General features: G+C 39.2%; 1 protein-coding gene across 3 annotated transcripts in view; it reads right to left on the reverse strand.

Moving 5' to 3' along the window:
* The window catches only part of GRIP1 (glutamate receptor interacting protein 1), a 110735-nt gene that overhangs the window by 38214 nt on the left and 53893 nt on the right, over window positions 1–18628 (reverse strand). For all 3 annotated transcript variants that reach the window (XM_008589762.1, XM_008589761.1, XM_008589764.1), the window contains 3 exons: window positions 11045–11189; window positions 8776–8915; window positions 8408–8602 (listed from right to left, as the gene is read on the reverse strand). In XM_008589762.1, coding sequence (XP_008587984.1) covers window positions 8408–8602; window positions 8776–8915; window positions 11045–11189 — 480 coding nt within the window. The remainder of the gene's footprint in view (window positions 1–8407; window positions 8603–8775; window positions 8916–11044; window positions 11190–18628) is intronic.

Below are 18628 nucleotides of genomic sequence, written 5' to 3' on the forward strand. Positions count from 1 at the left end.
AGTCAGGGAGGTAGGCTGAAAGACAACACATACAGAGGTGTCATAGGCTGCAAGGAACAATCTGTCAGTGAGCAGCATAGAGAACGGAATTCTGCATTGTGAGAGTCTACAGGGGCTGCTCTCTGTTACCTGGGGGAACCTCCCGTGTACAACTGTGAACTGGGATACATTTTGCTAGCCTGGAACACAACCTGGGCTCTTCTTTCTCAGAACCTCTAGTAAACTTCCAGTTCAGGGAGAACTCATCTCACTCAATGATGAGCAATAATTTAAAAGGAACTGGCATAAAATGTACACTCAGTTAATATCAAAAAAACAGGAGCAAAGGAATAGAAAAACAAAGCAATAGCAGATGAAGGACACTCATGAGAAAAAGCTTGCCATGGAGCAAATGATAAATATGACCAAACAGATCATCACAAAATTTAAAAAATACACAGGAAAGCCATCACTCTATAAAACAGAGATGAAAGCATAAATATATGGAAGGAGAAATTGGGCAAGAGGAAATTGGGCAAGACAATAGGAGATGAAACATGTGAGAAAAAAGTGGAAGAAAAAAAATAAAACCCCACCAATGAGGAGAATATTGTTGAGTCTCTTGCTCTGTGCTACTCTCTGTACATAGTGTCTTGTATTCTTTAACCAAATTCAAGGAATGCTGGACTCTGACTATGCATGTTGGTGTCTTTTATCAGTTTTCATCACCTTATGAAAACTATATGGAAGCATGAAAATAGATAAATTTCACATCCCGTTCAAGTTAGAAAAGGAACAAAATCTAAGAACTGAATGAAAGCATTAATCCAAGTAAAAGCAAAATTTTATGTAAACGTGGTGCTGGTAACACCAAGGTCAAGGGTTCAGATCCCCATACCAGCCAGCTGCCAAATAAATAAATAAATAAATAAATAAAAAATTATGTAAAACAAACAAACATACCCAGAGTGGAACTAAGAAATAAATGCAAGAGCCAGTTCTTTGGGGGAAAAAAATATTAAATAAAGTAAACCATTACTAATCTAATCATGGGAAAGAATAAAAACACAAATATATCAATAATGGAACAATACTGGGGGGTATTATTATAAAGATTATTTAATTATATGCAAATCCATTTGAAAACCTAAATGAATCTTTGTTTTTGTGTGTGACAATATGAAGGATCAAAATGACCTTAAAAGAGAGAAAAATCAAAAGACTATGATGGGATAAGACAGAAACATAATGCTGTGAATTGACTAAATTTTGTCCCGCAAAGTTCATATATTAGAAGCTTAATCCCTACTGTAACTGTTGAGGGTAAGAAATCCTATTATGTTAATTGAAAGGTGGGGCCTTAAAGAGGTGATTAAATTGTAAGGACCACGCTGCAGTGAATGGATTAATAATGGTGGTCAGGGGCGTGGTTCTGGGGGTTTTAAAAGGAGAGCCCATGAGAGTCTGTCTCTCTTTTTTTTAAAAAGATGACCGGTAAGGGGATCTTAACCCTTGACTTGGTGTTGTCAGCACCACGCTCAGCCAGTGAGCGAACCGGCCATCCCTATATGGGATCCGAACCCGGGGCCTTGGTGTTATCAGCACCACACTCTCCCGAGTGAGCCACGGGCCGGCCCGAGAGTCTGTCTCTCTTTGCTCTGCAATTTTCTGCCATGTGACCCCTGCATTGCTGTAAAGCCACCACCAAGAAGACCCTCATCAGATAGATGTGTTCCCTGGACTTTGGGCTTCCTAGCCTCTGAAATTGTAAGCAATAAATTTCATTTTCTTACAAATTGCCTAGTTTCAGATATTTTGTTATAAATAACAGAAATGGACTAATACACATAGCTACCTGAGTTGAGAGTCAGGAATTACAAGAGCTGCCAAATGCATGAGAATGCCAGAGTCCAGGTACCACCAATTTGTCAGTCTCCTCTTTTACTGACCTTTGCTAAATCCAAGCAAAGCAACCATAGGGTTTCCTCAGAGTTAGAAGGAAGAATAAATAAGATATAAGGAGGCTGAAAGCAGAAGATTTTGATACAGCAGAAGAGCACAAGGCATATTAGAGTCAAGAGCGAAGTAGCTGACCCAGAGGCAAAAAGTTTGCATCCTAGAGAATTGTCTGCAATAGAACTGAGGGTCATCGCATTGTGGGATTTCTCTAAACACACTCCTTTCTCCACCAGCTTTGATCACTCCATTCTATTTCCCTTTTCTTTTCTTTTTTTTTTTTAAAAGATGACCGGTAAGGGGATCTCAACCCTTGGCTTGGTGTTGTCAGCACCACGCTCAGCCAGTGAGCAAACCAGCCATCCCTGTATGGGATCCGAACCCACGGCCTTGGTGTTATCAGCACCGCACTCTACCGAGTGAGCCACAGGCCGGCCCTTCTATTTCCCTTTTCATTAACCAAGTAATACTTAGCTCTGTTGGTACTTGTTTGTTTGTTAACTGTCTGGCCCTGCAGCTGGGTAACATTTGCCATGAAAACAGAGACCATGTCTCTTCTGTCCAACAGTGTATACACACCGTATATTGGCCTTATATTGTGTCAGTCATTATATATTTGTTGAATGGATGAGTGGGGCAAGTTTGTCATTTTGGAGAAGAAGCAGAGAACAGAAAATAGAAAAATTAAAAGTATGTTTCTATGCCTTCTTTTTAGTAAGTCAACCCCACAAACAATCTGGAGAGATCTGGTTTAACCCAATACCACAAGTAAAGAAAACACAAACAAACAATACCAGACTTTGAGATCTTGGTAAACAGTAAGCTTAAAATGAGTGACAGATATGATGTGGCCACTACAATTCCGATGTCAAGGAAGGCTGCATGGACAGGTTCTACTATCGTCAGTGCTAAATGTGACAGGCTAGCTTTGCTCTGGGCTGTCAGACTGTTGTATGACTTTCTTTTTTCTGAGCACTACACTTCGATAGAAATAAAGTTAAATTTGAACATCTTCAGAAGAGAGGCCTGCAGGATGGTAAAGACACCAGAAGTTAGATATGTAAGGAACAGTTAAAGAAACTGGGGCTATTTTGCTTGGAGAAGGAAAGACTCAAAAGAAACGTGATAGCTGTCTCTGAATATCTCAAGGGCTGTCAAGGATGAGGTGTTAGTCCAATTCTGAGTGACCTTGAGGCTAGAACTAGGACTAATAGGCAGAAGCTACAGACAGACTTCAGCTCAATACAAGCGAGAGCTTTCGAGCTGTCAAAGCTACAAGGAGATGGGAGGGCTGCCTCGGCAGTTAGGAAACACCTGTCACCTTGAGCACTCAAGTCCACGCAGCGTGTCAGCGTGCAGCGAGGCTGAACATGGCACCAAAGGCTGCACTGGATGTCAGACAGGCTGACTTCTAAATCTCCAAGCACTGAAATCCTGTGATCAACAATGGCCTTCAACTTCTGTGTTCGTTATGAGAATCACTGGAGGTTAGTTATGTGAAAGTGCTTTGTAAACTCTAAAGTGTTCTACAGATATAAGGTATTTTTTTTATTACCTTAGAAGATTTCAAGTTTGTCCTCATTGCCATTACCTCTACTTATTCCTTAGCTCCCTTCTATCTCATCGGTATTTCTAATTTATACATGCCAAATGTAATATTATTATGACTGTTATTCAAATTTTCACAATGCTTCATAAATAATAAATGGTCCTCAGTCTTTTACTAACGAGGGACAGTTCCTATATTTAGTATGCTAATCATGCTCCTGTTCTTTGGTGTAAAGAAATGGAGTAGCTAAGTTCATACATTTCACCTTGTGGGGCATAACTCATTAATATCAATAGCATCCTCAGAAAAATCTCTGCGTAACAAAAACAACTTCACGTTAATAAACAAACAAACAATAAATATATTAATTAATAAATCTCAGAGTCTACTGATAGAATTTGACTTGTGTTCTTTACCTAGTATCCTCTGGTGGCCCGTCAATTCTTAGGCAATGAGAATGTCTGTATTTGGTGGCATAGCTAACTTGTCACAAGGTATTATGACTTGGAAAAATTAATTGCCAGATAGACAAAAGCCCTAATTCTGTTTCAGGTTTTCAAAATATTTTTTCTACCAAACTCCAATATCATCTTTAATAAGTAACAACTTGACAACTTTGAAATATCATTTCCTTTCGTTCTTTTTCCCACCCTTCAGAGGCCTTAACAGAGAGTGACATAACGAAGGCAGGCTAAGCAAAGAAAACCAGAAAAGCCATTAAGAGAAACAACTGGATACAAACTCTCAATAGTACAGTTAACTAAGTTACAAAGCAACTCTCACACCCAAACATGTGTTCTCCAAACTACTTATGTATTTCATTCTTTGACTGACTTAAACCCAGAGCAGACAAGGGATTTGGAGGTTGGAATTTATATAAGCCATTAGAGAAGGTAAGGCTCAGATGAGGAGAAATACTGAGAAGTTTTGATTTTTTTTTTTTTTTTGATGCTATGGTCATTGGGAAGAAAACATTTTTTTAAAGACACTTCTAGTGCTCAGTCTTGGGTGGCTGAATACCACTTATTCCTTAGAAGAAATGGATAAATTCCTGGACACATACAACCTACAAAGATTGAATCATGAAGAAATAGAAAAATCTGAACAGACCAATGACAAATAATGAGATTGAATCAGTAAATCCCATCAAAGAAAAGTCCGATGCTTTCCACTGCTGAAATCTACCAAACATTTAAAGAATAATTAATACTGATTCTTCTCAAACTATTCCAGAAAATTGAAGAGGAGGAAATTAGTCCAAACAAACTCTATGAGGCTAGCATTACCCTGAAACCAAAACAGACAAGGACACAACAACAACAAAAAACTATAGGCCAATATCCCTGATGAACATAGATATAAAATCCTCAGCAAAATACTAGCAAACTGAATTCAGCAGCACATTAAAAAGATCATCCACCAAGATCAAGTGGGATTCATCCAGGAATGTAAGGATGGTTCAACATATGCAGATTAATAAATATGATTCATCACATTAATAGAATGAAGGACAAAAACCACATGATCATTTTAATAGATGCCAAAAATGCATTTGACAAAATTTAACATCCCTTTATGACAAAAACGCACAATAAATTAGGCATAAAAGGTATGTACCTCAACACAATAAAGGCCATATATGGCATCATATCGAAAAGGGAAAAGTTTAAAGATTTTCCTCCAAGATCAGGATTAAGACGAGAATGCCCACTTTCACCACTTTTATTCAACACAGTACAAGTTCTAGCCAGAGCAATTAGACAAGAGAAAGAAATAAAAGACATCCAAATTGGGAAGAAGAAAGTCAAATTATCCCTGTTTGCAGATGACATGATCTTATGTATAGAAAACCCTAGAGACTTCACCAAAAACCCTTAGAAATGATAAACAAATTCAGTAAAGTCACAGGATACAGAATAAACATATAAAAATCAGTAGCATTTCTGTATGCTAATTAATTATCTGAATAAGACATCAAGAAAACAATCCCACTTATAATAGCTACAAAAAACCCCCAAAAAACAAAAACTAGGAATAAATTTAATCAAGGAGGTGAAAGATCTCTACACTGAAAACTGTAAAACACTAATGAAAGAAATTAAAGAGGACACAAATGTATGGAAAGATATTCTGTGTTTATGGATTGGTAGAATTAATATCATTAAAATATCCATAATGCCCCCAAATATCTACAGATTCAATACAATTCCTACCAAAATACTAATGACATTATTCACAGAAATAAAAAAAAAAAAAAAAATTCTAAAATTTGTATGGAATCACAAAAGACCCCGAATAGCCAAAGCAATCTTGAGCAAACGACAACAACAAAAACAAAGCTGAAGCATCACACTACCTGATTTAAAAATATACTACACAAAGCTACAGTAACCAAAACAGCATGGCACTAGAATAAAAGACACATAGACCAATAGAACAGAGTAGAGAGCCCAGAAATAAATCGAGGCATCCACAGCCACCTTGTCAAAGGTGCCAAGAACACACATTGGGGGAAGAACAGTCTCTTTAATAAATGGTGCTCGGAAAACTGAATATCCACATTCACGAGAATGAAACTGGACCCCCATCTCTCACCATATTAAAAAATCAACCCCCAATGAATTAAAGACCTAACTTAAATGTAAGACCACAAACCATGAAACTACTAGAAGAAAACCTGGGGGAACTGCTTCGTGACATTGGTCTGGGCAAGAATTTTTTGCATAAGACCTCGAAAGCACAGGCAACAAAAGCAAAAATAAACAAACAGGATGACATCAAACTAAAAAGCTTCTGTACAGCAAAGGAAAAAATCAACAGAGTTAAAAGACAACCTACAGAATGGGAAAACACATTTGCAAACTACACATGTGACAAAGGATTAATATCCACAACATATAAAAAACTCATACAACTCAACAGCAAAAAACCCCAAATAATTCCATTAAAAAATGGGTAGTCAGGCCAGTTAGCTCAGTTGGTTAGAGTATGGCCTTTTAACACCAAGGTCAAGGATTTGGTTCCCCACACTGGCCAGCCACCAAAAATAATTAATTAATTAATTAAAAAAATCACATTAGACTGTGTTTTTAAAAAATAAAAATGGGTAAAAGACCTGAATGGACATTTCTCAAAAGAAGAAATGGAAATTTCTCAAATAGCCAACAGGTATATGAAAAAATGCTCAATATCACTAATCATCAGAGAAATGCAAATCAAAACCATAGTGAGATATCACCTCACTCATTAACTAAACTGGATTGAGGTGATATATCATTATGGTTCTGACTTGTATTTCTCTGATGATTAGTGATGCTGAATATTTTGGCTATGACCAAAAAGACTAAAGATAACAAGTGTTGAGGATGTAGAGAAAAGGGAACACTTACACACTGTTGGTGGGAATGTAAATTAGTGCAGACATTATGGAAAACAGTATGGAGGTTCCTCAAATAATTAAAAGTAGAACTACCATATGATCCAGCAGTCCCAATACTGAATATATATCCAAAGGAAATGGAATCAGTATGTTGAAGAGATATCTGCACCCCCATGTGTCTTGCAGTACTATTCACAATAGCCAAGATAAGGAATCAACCTAGTTGTCTATCAATGAATGAATGGATAAAGAAAATGTGGTATATATACACAATGGAATACTATTCAGCCATAAAAATAATGAAATCCTGTCATTTGTAACAACATAGATGAACCTGGAGAACATTGTGTTAAGTGAAATAAGTCAGATGTGGAAGACAAATACTACATGATCTCACTCATATGTGGAGTCTAAAAAAGTTGATTCACAGAAGTAGAGAGTAGAATAGGGGTTACTAGAGGCTGGGGATGGTAGGGGAGAAGGGGGATGGAGAGAGGTTGGTCAACAAGTACAAAGTTAAAGTTATATATTTATTTATTTTTTAAAAGATGATGGGTAAGGGGATCTTAACCCTTGACTTGGTGTTGTCAGCACCACGCTCTCCCAAGTGAGCCACGGGGTGGCCCCAAACTTAAAGTTAGATAAGAGGAAAAAATTCTGGTGTTCTATTGCATAGTGGGGTACTATAGCTTCCCATAATGTATTGTATATTTCAAAATAGCTAGAAGAGAGGATTCTAAATGTTCTCACCACAAAAAGACAAAAAATGTTTGAGGTGATGAACATGCTAATTACCCTGATTTGATCATTATACAATGTATACATGTATCAAAACATCACAACGTACCCCATAAACATGTACAATTATTACGTGTAAATTAGAAAATAAAATTTTAAAAAAGAAGCTTTTAGTTTATATTCTGTATTCAGCTGACACTTTTTGTGTGTTTATATTCTGTGAGTGGGGTTTAACTTTTAATGTTGGCTATATTACTTCACATAAAGATGACATCTGTGAAGAAAAATCTACTATATACTTTCATATATTGTGATTACAGATCTCTAATAATGAGTGTTCAAGGAAACCCCTACAAGTTTCTATTTAAGTCAGGAGTGGGCAGGAATAAATGGGGTCACAAATCATTGGCTAATCTCTTATGCACATTTTCAGAACTCCCCAATCCATCTTTGCAGAAAGCTTGCTAAAAAATAAGACAATTGGGCCTGTCCTCAGTGAACCACTTTATTGTATGGTTTGCCTCATGTTAATCTAAGCTTGAAGGACAGCTCTGTATTGAACACTTGGTCATTAGTAAATCTAATGGGGGCCTGTTAGTGTTTGATAAATGTTCATGACTTACCAGCACTAACAAGAAGGACATGCAAGGCCAGCTGACTGAATGATTTCAATGTGCTCAGTATGCTCTCGTCGAAGCAGGCACAAGTTAATTAAATAAAGATATTCTCATGGAGCAGAGGGTGAATCTTTGAGAAACATGGGCTCCAACAATGACAAGTCTTTGGTGGCCAAAGCAAGGACGTACCTTGATTCCCATAGCTGGCTTCTACTCCAGACCCATCCCATGAGTCCACAGCGCTGTCCACACTGGGCACTGTGGAGGGGTACATGTCAGAGAGCTTGCCTGGCTTCTGTGCTGGAGAGGAGTCCTCCTCCACATCTCCCAGGTCACTCAAATGGCTGGGAATGGGGAACTTCTTGGGGCTTGATGCTGACTGGGCTTTAAAGACAGGAAAAGAATTTAAGTATCAAAGTATATTTAAATAAAAAGATGCTCAAGTGTTCTGTGGCTGGCGAGTCATTTCCCTAGAAATACACACATAGACACTAGCACATTCCTTTAGGAAAGGAAATGCACTGGAAATCCTTAATTGTGGCTCTCGACCTACTCACCATCTGTCTGTTTCTTAATTTTCAAGGTGACAGTCTCTCCCGCCATCTGTAACAAATGGATGGCTTCACTCAGAGGCTTCCCTTTCAAGCTGCTGCTGTTGATGGCTAGTATTCGGTCTCCTATGTGGATTGCGCCAGTTCTGAAACAACAAATAGAAATAGAGAAGGTAAAAATAATCCTGCAAGCTATTGAATATAAATTCCCTGACATGCTTTATACATTCATAATAATAAAAGACTTGGCAAGGGTCTCCAGAAGTCACTTCTTTTAGCTTTCTCCTGGGCAGTGTTATAAGATAACCGCATCTGTTGTGAATTACTTTTTAGTTTCCAATAAAATTAGAAAAATTGTTTTAATTAGTTTTTAAAATGGACTTGTGTGCTTTTTAAATTCCAAGAAAGCTGAGTCATTTGGTAACCTTCTTAAAAGTCTCAAGGAATTGAAAAACAAACATAGTGATGGATAGCATGGAACGTTCTTTCTACAGATTTAAAATATTTAACACAGTCAGTACCCAGATCACCAGAAGTGAGGTTCAGAGAGATGGGGACATAGCCAGACCCTGGTGTGGCAGGGTTTCCCCTATTGACAATTCCAGGGATTGAAAAAGGCTGAACACAAGAATAAATTAGCGCTAAGTTTGAATCCAATTTGCCACCCACCAGCTGTGTGACCTGGGTACCTTATTTTAATCTCTCTGGGTGTCAGTTTCCTCATCTCTACAATGGGGATGGTCATCTCATAGGGAAGCTCTGAGGATTAAATAGGAAAACATATGTAAAGGACCTAGCACACTGCTTAAAGTGTGGAAAAATAAAATAAATTAATTTATTGATCAATAAACTAATAAACCTTTGAACTTTTCCCTTCTCTTCCCATCCTCACCCAATTCAGAACTAGCAGGTTGGATTTGCAGTTCTGACATTGGCCACATCTATGTTTGGAAGCACTGGGAGGGGAAGGAGTAGACTCACAGCAGGGAAGCTCAGGGATGGTATAAAAACTGAGATCTCTACACCTGGGCTGAAGCTGTAAGTCTGAATCCCCGGTGCTAGCCTCCTGTTATACCAGCTCACTTCAAATGCAGTGAGCAAAGGAACTGACCCATCTCACAGGGCTGCTTGTGCTGAGCACTCTGACTGCAGCTTGCTTCTGGGATAGTGGCAGCTGTGTTGGGCTGCAGCAATGGGACAACAGAGGTGACACAGAGTCATGCAGGTTATGAGGGGGTTGCTTAACAAGTCTGCCAATGCACCTACTCTCAAGGAGTTTTTTTCCTGGAAAAAAAAAAGATCTCTTTATTCTTTCATTAAGAGTCTCTATGAATGATCCGTGTTATAAGCCATAGACACTTTACCAGTAGACTGCTGAGTCAGATCAATGTTAATCTTTTCTTTGTCTCTCTAACACAGATACCTAGGACAGGAGGGCACCTGAAGAATATCATATCATAGGTGTCTCCACTAATATCAGAATATTAAATTCCAGCAGAGTAACTCTTTCTGAGCTGCCTCAGTCCCCTCAACTGATAGATGAAGATATTGGATGAGCTGATTTCAAAGGTTCCTTGCAGCTCCAAAATTTTGCAGTGCTACATTTTTATTTTGCAAACCATTATCTTCAAGTGTCAGCATGAACAATGTTTGTGCATTCCTAAGCTAGGTTACTGGAGGACAGATCTGGTTATAGGGTTTGTTATATGCCTGATGACATGTCTCAAAGAAACGCAATAGGCAGAGGGTGGGCAGAGGATGGGGGTGCATGCATCATAGCCAAAGGAACAAATGGGCATTCCAAATTATAAGATATTATTATGATGGGTCACTACACTGTGTTTCTCAAAATCTTTGAAGTTGAAGCCTGTATCATCCTCTCCTGAAAACACAGCAGCTGAGCCCAGCACCTGTCAAGTAACAGAGGCTCAGTAAATGTTTGCTGAATTGAATTGGACAAGCCTTTTAACCTCCCTGAACTTTAGTCTTTCCTCTCAAAATGGATATAATATAAATCTACCTCCAGTCGACTGTGGTCAGTTTATACATTTCTCGAGAGTAACATCAATGACATCTTTTACTGCCTATAAGTTGCCCCTCAAAGTCAAGTCGGAGCACTGCCTGAGAATTCTCAAGCCCTTAAATCAATCCCTTGTGCAGATTTGAAAAAATCAACAGATAACCAAACAGAAGAGAAGAGCATGTTTTCATGTGGCTATGAAGAAGGCAGCTCGTCTCAGATGCAGGTAATTACAGCAATTCCTTCAAATTTTACCTTTCAGCTAATCCCCCTTTAGTGAGGCTTGAGATGATTATAGGATCAAACGGCTCTTCAGTTCCTGAAATTGTGATGCCAAGGGGCCCCCCATAGCGCTTAAGCTCCACAGTGTAAATAATTGCTCCGGAACTTTCTTGCTCATCTGCAATAAATGTCAAGTAGTCATAATTGATTTCTTCAGAAAAAGAAAAATAAGACACATATATTCATACATAAAGCAGGACATTCAAAACATTATCAAAGCATAATGTCTCGGGCAATAATTATTTTGGGAAGTTGCACTTTCTTAATAGACTCTTACATTCTAATATAGGGATATAGTTGTCATCTATGCCAAGGAAGGGGAACAATGCCTAATGACTTATGTTTTAAATTTGAGTCATCCCAACTGGGCCCTTTAGACTGTGTTTGCCTGGCATTTTGTAAACGTAGATAAATACCTGTGGAATAAACCTATGGCTGAGTAGGTAATATGGGAGGAGAGAGTCACTCAGTTAATAAAGAAGAGAGTGGGCAATGTGATTTCCATTTTCAAGCTTTACATACAAGATAACGTTCAATATAGAAAAGCTGATTTTGCTAAGTGCTGTAGAGTCACTCAGTTAATAAAGAAGAGAGTGGGCAATGTGATTTCCATTTTCAAGCTTTACATGCAAGATAACGTTCAATATAGAAAAGCTGATTTTGCTAAGTGCTGCGGATTTAATATTCACAAATTTCTCACCAAAATTCACTGAGGCTTGACCCCCATAGTAACAGTGTTGAGAGGTGGGAAATCTGATTATGGTATTTGAAAGGTAGGCCTTTAGGAGGTGATTAGATTGTGAAGACTGTGCCCTCGTGAATTAAATTAATCCATTCATGGAGTGATGAGTTAATGGTTTAAAGGTTATCAGGGAATGGTTCTGATGGCTTTATAAGGAGAGCAAGTGAGCATGTTAACTCTCTTGCTCTTGACTGCATCACCACAGGACTTTGTAGAAACTTCCCACCAAGAACAAGGCTCTCACCAGATGTGTTTCCTGGACCATGGACTTCCCAGCTTTCAAAATTGTAAGAAATAAATTCTATTTCATTTTCTTATGAATTACTCAGTTTCAAGTATTGTTATAAATAACAGAAAATAGAGTAATACACTAATGATTAAAGCAAATGATAACATATATGATTCAAAGACAACAGCAGGAGATCTAGAATCCCATACATATTCCACTGACTATGTCTTCAAATGTGAGTCCTATCAATGAATTCATGGATATTAAAGCAGAGATTTGAATGACCATCTCTTCTCTTGAGAGTAAAAGCCATTGTAAGCTATGTTTCAATAGCATATACCAGGCTGTCACATTGTCATGAACTAATTTTGGCTATCGAACATGAAGAAAGACATTTGTGAATGAGATCTGCCTAAAGCATTGGCCAGAAAGATGTCATGGGCCACTTTCAGCATAGTGGGTGTTGTGACCATGTCAGGGTTGTAAACATGAAGTCTCAGAATTCAAAGGGTTTTGTTTGCTTATGACATGCTTAAAGTTCTTGAGCATTTCTTGTTTTACTTCTTGGGTCCAGGAGCTGTGAATGGTTAAGGAGCTGTTTCATTTCTGTACCTAAGGATGCAATGAAATGGTCCAGTAGCTATTTTAATAAAACAGTCAGCTTTTATAGTCAGGCTATAACATAGCAGAACATTAACAGGGCCACACTTCTGCAATGAGCAGCTGTTCATTTATGCTATGAAACCCTAAAATAAGGAGGAAAAGCTCAAGTTAATTCAGTTGTCTTTGTGTGTAGTGAAAATTTGGGTGAACATAAAAAGAGGTGTATAAAGCAACATGGAAGCAATGTGCCCTCTCTTGCCAGCACTTTATTCACTTCTGCCATAGATTGGGAGTTCTGGAATGTGGCCATCACCTCCACTTCTTGAGTGCTCTACTCCTAATAAGCTCCATACATTGAGAATTAAAGACCATCTACTACAAATGGCAGTGTTTAAATCAACATCTTAGGGTATAAAAATCATCTTCAATATTAGACTCAAATTTATATTAGCAGTTGAGAACCCTCTACATCAGGCCTAAAATAGCTCTGTTTGATGGTTCACAAACTTCTTCCAGGCTGCTGCTTAAGTTGTGATCAATAGGTTGGTGATGACCTGCTAAGGGCTCCTAAGAGAAACATCAGGATACAAGGTGATCAAATATTAGGTAAAGGTCAAAGATCTAAATTTTCCTACAGTATGATATTTTGTCACTCTTCAGGGATGACTTTGACCTAAATGAATGAGGTATTATTGGACAGACTGCATGTACTTTGCAGCCTGCACCACCAGCTATATTCTGGATAAAATTCTGGATGAGTCATTTGAGCAACCCCTGGCATAGTTAAATTTGAGTTCTGTTGGGCACTCTGTTGGCCATTCAGTGTGGGTGTGTATGCCATTGGAAAAACCTCGACCCTTAAATGCTCTCCATATAGGGCAAGCATGAGCACAAGTTTGTCCATGGGCACAGAGCATTCTAGGTTTGGGCATCAACTCTTTATGGGACTTAGGGAAAATGAAAGTCGACCAGCACCTGGAGACTCAGGAACCTGTGGGAGGTTTCAGTTGAAACTTCAGTCCATATGAAAACAAGTACTGGTCCATGCAAAGATGAGTTTGGGCACAGTCACACTTGGTGGAAGAAGGGGAAGACCTGGCTCTAGATGGCCCATTTTTCAAGCAATCCAGAATGAACACTGTTATGTTTGGAAAATTCTGTACCTTGCATCACAAATATGACAAAATAAAACCAGGGATGGAGTAAATGGGTTTAGGACAGTCAGTTTCAGGCTGTCTTAGGTGGGAACATTTTTAAATAGGCATCTGAGGCCTTGTTATAACTAGAAGGCAATTGTTATGGTTTAGATAGTGATGGAGATACAAATTAAAAAAACGGCAGTATTGTAACTCAGAAGGACCACCTTGTGGGAGGAAACAGGATGAAGTGATGCTGTATTGAGATTATGACAGAAATGAAAGCTGATTTCTGATTTTTTCACCAAATAAATTGCCAGAAACAAAAAAGAGAAAGGGAGATTTAAGAGATGTTATAAGCAAGAGCAATGAGTAGATCTTTTGGGATCCTAATTCAAACAAACCAACTGTTTTTAAAAAAAGCTATCAATCTCTCTGTCTGTCTGTCTATCTATCCATCCATCCATCTACCTACCTATATCTATCTGTCATCTATCTATCATCTATGTGTGTATGTATCTATCTACCCATCTATGTATCTATACATCTATCTGCCTTTTTATATGTACTTACATATGAAAATCAAGGAAATGTAAGCATTAAGTGAATATTTGATGATATTAAGACTTATTGCTAATTTTAAAAAATGTAATGATGTTATTTAGTTATGTGTTTTATTTTATTTATTTATTTATTATTTTTTTTTTTAAAGATAAGTAAGGGGATCTTAACCCTTGACTTGGTGTTGTCAGCACCACGCTCACCCAGTGAGCTAACCAGCCATCCCTATATGGGATCCGAACCCATGGCCTTGGTGTTATCAGCACCACACTCTTCCGAGTGAGCCACGGGCCAGCCCTGGTTACGTGTTTTAAAAGAGTATCATTTAAGGATACATTAGCAATATTTACAATATGAAATGACATGATACTTGAAATTTGTTCAAAATAATCCAGTGTGTGGGTGGGTGAAGAGACTAGACTGGGAATATAAATGAAGCAAGATTGGTCATAATCTTGACACTGAGTGATGCATGATGATCCATTACACTATTTTTCTTTATTTTTATATGTATTTGGAATTTCATAACAAGTTTTTAAAAAGAAAATAATATTAATTTCCTTAGAAAACCCCATGTGGACACCTGAGTAAACAGACATTTAATTAGTCTGGCTTCTTTCTTTACATAGATGATGGCGGTGGCAGCTGCCTGCGCACAGTGTTATCCAGACCATATGGCCCGTCTGCCCACAAGGCAAGGTTCCCAGGGCATCCCACTGTCACTCGCTCACAAGGAGGTCCCCATTTTGACTCTGCCCAGTTTTTCATAGCAATGGTTTCTTTTTTTTCCTTTTTTTTTTGTCTTTTTTTCATGTCTGGCAACGGATCACAACCCTCAGTGTCGCGCTCGTACCAGACCGGGACCGGCAACGGGATCGCAACCCTCGGCGCTGCGCCCGCACCTCGCTCAGCCAGTGAGCGGGAACCGGTCTGTATGTGGGATCCGAACCCTCGGCGGGAGCGCCGTTCTGCTCTCAAGCGGCGCACTGTAGCAGTGCGCCACCGGGCCGGCCCATAGCAATGGTTTCTTCCTAAATGGTTTTCCTACTTGGGATTCAGCCTTTGCCCTCCCCACCCACATCTATTTTTACCAGTGCTGCCAACACATAATTCCTTCCCTTTTCTTCCCAGAATACTTTTAAAACACAAATCTGAATGTTACTATTTTATTGGAAGCTTTTCATTGGTTCCCCAATTCCTTAACAATGAAATATAACCCCTTTGTAAGAGCTGAGCTGGAGCCTCTCTCTCCAGAGGGTCACACATCCTCCCCCAACCCAATCCAATCTCCTAAATTCTCTCCTCATCAAACCACTGCAGCTGCTTAAAAAGCACTTTTCTAACATCTTTAACACTTGCACATGTTACTCCCTGTCCACAAACATCTTTCTTCCATTTGTTCCCCTGGAGAATTTCTATTCTTTTTTTTTTTTGTCTTTTGTCTTTTTTCCGTGTCCGGCAACAGATCGCAACCCTAGTGTTGCCCCCGGACCAGACCGGGGACCGGCAACGGGATCGCAAGCCTCGGTGTTGCTCCCACGCCTCGCTCAGCCAGTGAGCGGGAGCCGGTCTGTATGTGGGATCCGAACCCTCGGACGGGAGCGCCGCCGCGCTTCCCAAGCGGCGCACTATCCAGTGCGCCACCAGGCCGGCCCCTGAGAATTTCTATTCTTACTTCAATACTTGGATCAGATGTCTTATCTTTCAGGAAGCCTTCCTGGCTCCTCAGCTGGATATCCTACAGCTCCTGTGAATTCTTCTAGTATTTCTCAACTTTTTATTTTCCTTCTTGTTCCCCACTAAGAGAAAAGTTAAATTAATTTTAAATTCTCCCTAATGAGAGAAATTAAATATTAAGGAATAAGATTCAGTCAGGTAGGGTTGAGCTTTGCAGGGCACAGACCATTGTAATGTAATATCTAAGATTATTTGTTCTCCCCAAACCAATTTTTGCTCCCCTTGAGACTGCACGTTCTATGTGAAGTCTATGTTTTCACTCTATGTCTTAAGGATCTCTCTCCTTGTCTCCTTCATTAGAATAGGATCACTTTGAAAACAGATTTTTATTTTTATAACCCCACAGGCTAGAACTATGGCTGGCACCAAGGAGAATTCAGTAAATGCTTGAACAAATGAGCAACAGGATGAATAAATGTTAGCACGGTCGTTGGTTCCCGGGAAGAGATCTCTAAGAGAGCTTTGTGAGTCAGTTTCCCTGCTATGCCAAGGTCTACTATTTCTCTCTAAGGCAGGGCATGCAAACCCAATCTGGCTTATTCAAAGTGTGAAAATGTGATCCGGCTGCCATTGTGGGGCCAACAAACCTAGAGCTTCCTCCCTCCACTGTTGCAAGAATGTGGAGTCAGCTTCAGCCTGAACTTCCAATTCCATCTGCCTTCTTGGGCTTTAGCCCAACTGGCATCCTTGCAAGGCCCTGCAGCTTAGGAGGAGGGTAATAACTGCCATTTAGAAAGAGATGCTCAGACCATTTTGGAGGTGGAAGCACTCCAAGATCCTCTCTCCTTGAGGCTGCTCCAGCCTAGAAAGATTCGAAAGCAGCCCTTAACCAGAACAGAAAACTTTCCGAGAAGGAAAAATGCAGAATCACCAGTAAGTTTCAAAGCAAGCCTAAACAGATGTTAATGATATTATAAACAGCTTTTATGTCACAACAGAAGGTTTACAACTATTAGTAAAAGACATGAAAGGGGCCAACCTACTTGTTTGTTCTGCTCAGCTCTAGTTAAGAAAATTAATGGAACCACAGAACAGATGCAAAATTGCTGCATTACTTATTTGCAATGTTATTTTCAGGCTTCTTGAGTGCTTCCTGTTTAACAAAATGAGCACTGTCTGCTTGAATCTATAATGGCAGCTGCTTCTGTGGCCAAATAGGAAGCTTGGGTTTGGTAGACAGCCTTTGGAAGGCGTACATGTGTGGGTCAATCAAGGTTCACTTCAACTAAAAGTGATGGAATTAATTTTAGAGTACAGTTATATTTCTTGGAGTTGGACAGGCCTGAGAAAATAAACTAGAAAACTCTTTACAGCTTCTTTACTGTTGTGTGGTCATTTTACCTGGTCATGCCAAAACAATGTACTAAGAAAGTTCCAAAGAGTAGTTGTGTGTTTAAGAGTAGCATTCCAGTTTCTTTATGTAAGTGATAATTTATCAAAGCCGGGTCCCTTTGTGATGGCGCTTCTTGAAGTGTAGCTCTAGGACCAGCAGCTTTGGCATCATCTGGTAACTTTTTAAAAATGCAAATTCTCTGTGCCCTGCCAGACCTGTAGGAATCTGAAACTCTGGGAGAGGGGCCCAGTCATCTGTGTTTTAACAATCACCCTCTGGGTGATTCTGATGAACATTTAAGTTTGAGAGCCATTATTTTGAGAGATCAAGTATAAAAAAAAAGAAAGAGTACTCTTTTTTTCTACCATAAGTCCTTTCAGCCAGCTTTTGCTCACAACCCCCTTCCACTGATCCTACCACAGCCAGGATCATTCTTGCGAACTTGTAATGGGGAATCTCCACTACCCCAATCTAGGTTTTAGGAAAAACAGCTACTGCAAATTACTTAGCTCTGCTTAACACTAATGAACTGGGGAAAAACAACACACACACACACAGACACACACACAGACACACAGCAACACACACACACACAGACACACACACAGACACACAGACACACACACACACACACACACAGACACAGACACACAGACACACACACACACACACACACACACTTGAAAGTCCAAATCTTTGAAGGATAGATTTAACTTTGCAATGAGCTATGTTTGCATAAAACTCTACTTGGAAGTACATAAAGGTAATTTGCCCAGGATGGTACAAGCTGCAGCCTGGAAATGTTTCTCTGTACTGATTAGAACCCATAAAGGTAAAGTACTAAATTTACGGTCTCTAAAAACATGCTATATATTCGAAGTAAGATGCTCTAAATCAAGAGAAAAATCATTAACAACTGTATATTTGATTTACATAAAGGCGGTAGGTAATACAAAACAGACTCTTGGAAACTACATGGGGTAGATTTGGAAACCTCCCTCTCTTCTCACAAATCCCAAAGTCTCTACTGCTTTGCTTCAAGGTTCTTTTTCAGGCCCTTGCCATATCTCCAAACTCTTCCCTCTTCATTTACATTGGACCCAGATGCAATTAAAGCAAAACAATAGATTTTATTTCAAGAGGGTTATCTGCATCTTTGTGGGCCTGAGGATTGGGTAGCAGTCACTGCTCTGTAGTCTTGGACCCATTCAGGAAC

The sequence above is a fragment of the Galeopterus variegatus genome, unplaced genomic scaffold (genome assembly GCF_000696425.1).
Source record: "Galeopterus variegatus unplaced genomic scaffold, G_variegatus-3.0.2 Scaffold5641, whole genome shotgun sequence".
In the NCBI taxonomy this organism is placed as follows: domain Eukaryota; kingdom Metazoa; phylum Chordata; class Mammalia; order Dermoptera; family Cynocephalidae; genus Galeopterus; species Galeopterus variegatus.